Source organism: Pinus tabuliformis, chromosome 3_2 (genome assembly GCF_031772625.1).
Source record: "Pinus tabuliformis cultivar Carrire ecotype Pingquan chromosome 3_2, CPIR1, whole genome shotgun sequence".
Taxonomy (NCBI): domain Eukaryota; kingdom Viridiplantae; phylum Streptophyta; class Pinopsida; order Pinales; family Pinaceae; genus Pinus; species Pinus tabuliformis.
The window spans coordinates 636,266,808-636,272,272 of record NC_142302.1 but is presented as its reverse complement, the minus strand read 5'-3'; the positions used below and the strand labels follow the sequence as shown (position 1 = coordinate 636,272,272).

Below are 5,465 nucleotides of genomic sequence, written 5' to 3'. Positions count from 1 at the left end.
AATTGTGAGATTTTAAAAACTAAAGCCAAAAGCTAATGGAAACGATAGTTATCCAGTTTAAGCTGAAGGAGAAGGTCGAGAGCTAGGGTTTATGCGATCCAGTGCTTGAGACAGGGCTGGAACACCACAGAGCCAGACTAGCAGCATTGTTTTGAAAGGGGCAACTATTGTCAGACTGGATGGGAGCAGAGGGGTCCAGTGGGACCCCAACGTTTAAGCAAATTGTCATGCAGAAACAGCAACAGAAAATGAAAGAAGGAGTCAGAATAGAGGGAATGAACAGCAAGATGCAGAATAGCAGAAAAAACAAGGAAAAGACACCAATGATACCTGACAAGAAAGAAAACACCTCAGAAGTCAGGAATAAAGAGAAGCGAAACAGAGAAGACACAAAAGACAAAACAGATGCACAGTCTCAACCCTCAGAAAATGAGGAGGAGAGACCTAGAGAAGACAAAGAGCCAAAAAACAAAAGCGAGGTCCCACCGGAGAAGGAGGGGGAGTCCAGCGCGAACCCCAACAGGGCCCCTTTGACTAGAAATGCCTGTAAGCCCAAGAAAAAAGATAACCTACGGGTGACAATCACTGACCCTGAAATCCAGGCCTATAGGGAGCACATGGTTGAACATGCCATCATTTGTAAATTTATTGGAGTCTGGCCATTTGAAAGGACTTTGTGCCAATGGATAAGACAACAGTTGAAACCGAAAGGAGATGTGCAGCTGCATCTGGGAGCTAAAGGATTTTTCACAGTAGTCTTTACAAGTCTAGAAGATAAGGACAGAGTCTTCGAAGGTGGCCCTTATTTTCTAGCAGCAGCAGGCCTGTATATGAGACCTTGGAAGCCAAACTTCATCCCGGAAAAGGAATCTTTCACTCAAGTACCGGTCTGGATCAGACTGTTTTCTCTCCCAATAGATTATTGGGGATTGAATGCCTTGAAGCAGATAGGGGATAAGCTAGGCACCTTTGTTAAAGCCTCGGAGGCAACCATGCAGAAAAGGTATACCTCCTACGCTAGAATCTGTGTGGAACTGGATGTGTCTGGTGCACTACATGAAGGTTTATGGCTCGAGTATAGGGATGAGGAATACTTTCAGGCTTTAGACTATGAGCAAATACCTTTCAGGTGTCGGAAACGCCACGAGCATGGGCATCTGGTAAGGGACTATCCACTGAATAGAAAGGAGGTAGAAGATGAGAAAATACAAAGCAACAAAGACAAGAACAACTTCACCAAGCCAAAAAACAGGCAGCGCGCAAATAGAAGAAGGGCCAATAAAGGCAGCACAGAAAGAAACTACTTCAGTAACCCCTTTGAGATCCTTGATCTTGAGACTGACTCGGAGGAAAAGCAAAATATACCTAATCTGCAGGCAGGGCAAGAAGGATAGGAAGAACCAACAGGGAAGAAAACTGTGGAAGGAGATTTCAATGATGAAGTCCACATGCAGGATAGAATAGAAGAAACGGACGACGAAACAGAAATGTTAACAAGTGAAGCGGGAAGTGAGGATCTGGAGCTGGAAGAGACCCTAGCCATGGAAGGAATGGACCTCACGGCGATAGTAGAAAGTTGGAAAGCCAAAGGGATTGAAGCAGTACCGGAGGAAGAAATCAGGAAGGTCAATGACCTCTTCATTGCACGACAGAATGCAGTAATAGAAAAACAAAATAGAAAGTTAGGCATCATCAAAGGTAACAACCCACACTACAAAGCAATACTGGGAAAAACCTCTGGTTCAAGGCGCAAACGCCGTAGAGGCCGCAAGTCGAGCGGAGAAAATCTGCAGGAACTTGGAGAGATGTTGCTCAATGCAGGTAAAATAAGGCAGCTAAGTGACTATCCGTCCTTCCAAAGATCTGTTTAAAATGAAGATTACATCATGGAATGCAAGGGGGATCAACAGCCAGGCCAAACAGAGGATCATGAAGCGGCAAATGCAAAAATACAACCCAGATATGGTGTTTCTTCAAGAAACCAAATGTAACAGAGTCATTACAGATCGGCTGCGAGTTAAGTTGGGAAGAAATTTTGAAGTCCTAGAGATCGAAAGCCAAGGACGAGAAGGAGGCTTAGCTACTTTCTGGGACACAAGAAGATACCAGATTCTTTCAGCGGAAGCAAGCAAAAACTACTTAGCACTGGAAGTGCAACCTACTGGTAATTCTATATCTTTCCTATGCATCAATGTCTATAGTCCTCAGAAATTAGAAGACAAGATTAATTTCCTAGAGTCTTTATCCAAATTTATAGAAAGGCACCCTGGTGCTAAATACATTGTGGGGGGAGATTTCAACATGATCACCTCCCTCCTGGAGAAAAAAGGAGGCCTCAGAAAACTAAACAGGGATGCAGAGACCTTCATAAGTTTCATTGATAATACAAGAATGGTAGATGTATACCCTAAAAGTGGCAAATTCACATGGAACAACAGAAGGGGAGGTGAAAGGTTAATTTCTTCAAGACTGGATCGTTTCTTAGTCTCGGAAAACTTAATTTTAGATGGAACGGTAGTTGAGTCGAACATCCTCCCAAGTGGAGGGTCAGACCACTGGCCAATCTCACTAGCGGTGGAGCTTCAGGGTACCCCCAAGAATAAACCCTTCAGGTTTGAAAAGTTCTGGATAGAACACCCCAACTTCCTCACAGTGGTGGAAAAATGGTGGTCAGAACCTTTAGTTGAAGAAGGATCCAAAATGTTCAATCTTCAAAAGAAACTAAAAAACGTCAAAATGAGATTAAAGGACTGGAATAAAACAGTTTTCGGAAACATCTTTCAGGAGAAAGCTATCATCGAAAACAAGCTGGAACAAATTCACAAGGATGGTGCGGCAGGCTATAGAAATGAAGAAACCTGTGAACAAGAAAAAGAGCTTACTCAACAATGGCACAATAGATGCAAGCAGGAAGAATCATTATGGAAGCAGAAATCAAGAATCCTTTGGTTAAAGGAAGGGGAGCAAAACACTAAGTTCTTCCACAGATCAGCCATGGACTACATAAGTGCCAACAAAATCCTTGAACTAAAAAACAATGAAGGAGAACTTCTTAGAAATCATAGCGAGATCTCGGCCTCCCTATCGGATCACTTCAGTTTCATAGCGCAAGAACCAGGGATCAACAGAGAGGAAGCCATCAAAGAAATTACCAATGTCATACCTAAAACCATTACAGAGGATCAGAACTGGGCCCTAAGAAGAACCATTACCATGGAAGAAGTAGAGGAGGCAGTCAGAAGTATGCCAAGCGACAAAGCTCCTGGACCGGATGGATTTACCATCAACTTCTATAAAGCCTGCTGGAACATTGTAAAGCAAGACATATGGGAGATCGTGGAAGACTCGAGACGCTCCAAAACGATCCTAAAATCTCTAAACTCAACTTTCATTGCTCTTATACCCAAAGTGGAGGAAGCTAATACACCAGAAAAATTCAGACCCATAGCCCTTTGCAATGTCATCTACAAGATCATTTCAAAAGTCATAGCCAATAGGCTGAAAGCAATTCTCCCTGGCATCATCTCACAAGAGCAGTCTGGCTATGTGGAGGGTAGGAAAATTCTAGACAATATTTTGCTTGCACAGGAGATGATTCACTCACTTCACTCGCGGAAAGAAGCTCGAATGCTCATGCAGTTAGACCTTTCCAAAGCTTATGACAAGGTAAGTTGGTCTTACCTGGAAGCAGTTTTAGAAGCTTTTGGTTTCAGTAGACAATGGATCAAATGGGTTTTAGCCCTCATAAAATCTCCTAGATATTCCATCCTTGTGAATGGCGCCCCTTCAGCTCCCTTCAGCCCTTCCAGGGGCATCAGACAGGGGGATCCCTTATCCCCATTTCTGTTTGTCATCCTTATGGAAGGCCTGAGCAGAATAATTGCCAAGAAAAAAGCAGAGGGTCAAATTAGAGGTTTGCAACCTATCAGATCCATTCCAGCTACAACTCATCAACAGTTTGTGGATGATACCATGTTACATGGTACTCCAACAGTAAAAGAAGCTTTAGCTTTCAGAGACATCCTCAATCTTTTTAGCAAAGCTTCGGGAATGGAGATTAATTTTTCCAAATCCACCATCTTCTTCTTCAACACGCATCAGGCTATCCAATCTCATCTGTCTAGGCTTCTGGGGTTCAAAATTGGCTCATTACCTTCAAGATATCTTGGTGCCCCTCTAACTCTCAGACCTTGGCAAAAGGCTCACTGGGAGAAAGTCCTAGCAAGCATGGAAAGGAAGTGCAAACATTGGACTAACAGGGCTCTGAATTTCGCAGGTAGGTTAATACTAACAAAAGTGGTCTTGCAGGCTATCCCTCAGTACATGCTTTCAATTCTTCCTGCTCCAAAAGGGATCTTAAATCAAATGAGAATCATTCAGCGCTCCTTTTTATGGAGTGGAAACAGCGAAAAGAAAAAATGGGCTTTGGTGGCTTGGCAGAAACTGTGTAAACCTAAGGACAGGGGGGGGCTTAACTTGGTTGATCCCTCAGTAGTAAACAGAATCTGCGGGGCCAAAATATGGTGGAAATGGATCTCTGACACAAGCCTACCATGGGCCACTCACTGGAAGGAAAAGTATATGCCGAATAGCACCAATCTAGAACTTATAAGAATGCAGGACGCTCCCAACGGTTCACCAATATGGAACCATGCCAAGAACAATAGAAGTATTGTTCAGGACTATAGCTTCTGGGAGATACGTAATGGAACTCAAGCACTCTTCTGGGAGGACGCCTGGCAGCAGTCCCCGAAACTGGAAACCCCTCAACTTCGACCCGTGAAGCAAAACTATCAAAATGAGGGCAAATACAGAGTCAATCAATACTGGAACTCAACCAGTGAAGACCCAGACTGGCGGGAATGGACAGTTTTCAACACTACCTACAACGAAGACATTCAGGAAACCATTCAAGCTTTAAATCAACAAATCCTCAAAAGAAAAATCCGAATTGCAGCTGAAAATGATAAGCTCAGATGGGGACCGACAGGCAATGGTGAGTTCTCCCTAAAAGAAGCCAGGAGTATCATAGAGAGGGAAGAGCAGCCTGTTACAGTGCCCTGGAACGATAAAGTTTGGGACAGTCTACAATGGCCGAAGGTTAGAACTTTTCTATGGCTTCTTATGCAGAAGAAAACCCTAACCTGGGAAAACTTATTAAAAAAAGGGTTCAGGGGACCTTCTAGATGTCCCATGTGCATGGAGGAGGCGGAGACAATGAATCATCTCTTTAATTCCTGTGAGTGGGCTTCCCAGCTCTGGCACTGGATGGAAGAAATTCTTGGAGCTTCTGATCGGGACAGAGACTCCATTCAGGAAACCATAATCAATTGGAGGAGAAACTTTTCTAGAATTCGAAGAGTTGAAAGTATATGGAAGTGCGCCCCAGGCTTCATTTTATGGACAGTATGGAAAGAGCGGAATCGAAGGATATTTCAGGAGGAAGTAAGAAACATAGAATGTGC

The 5,465-nt window shown here is 43.6% G+C and overlaps 1 protein-coding gene across 1 annotated transcript; it reads left to right on the top strand.

The window, feature by feature from the left end:
• The first annotated feature begins 1,872 nt into the window (after positions 1-1,872).
• Positions 1,873-2,846, top strand: LOC149182230 (uncharacterized). The gene is made up of 2 exons (XM_089414494.1): positions 1,873-2,612; positions 2,765-2,846. The coding sequence occupies exons 1-2, from the start codon at positions 1,873-1,875 to the stop codon at positions 2,844-2,846; spliced, it is 822 nt and encodes a 273-aa protein (XP_089270620.1).
• Positions 2,847-5,465: the final 2,619 nt, after the last annotated feature.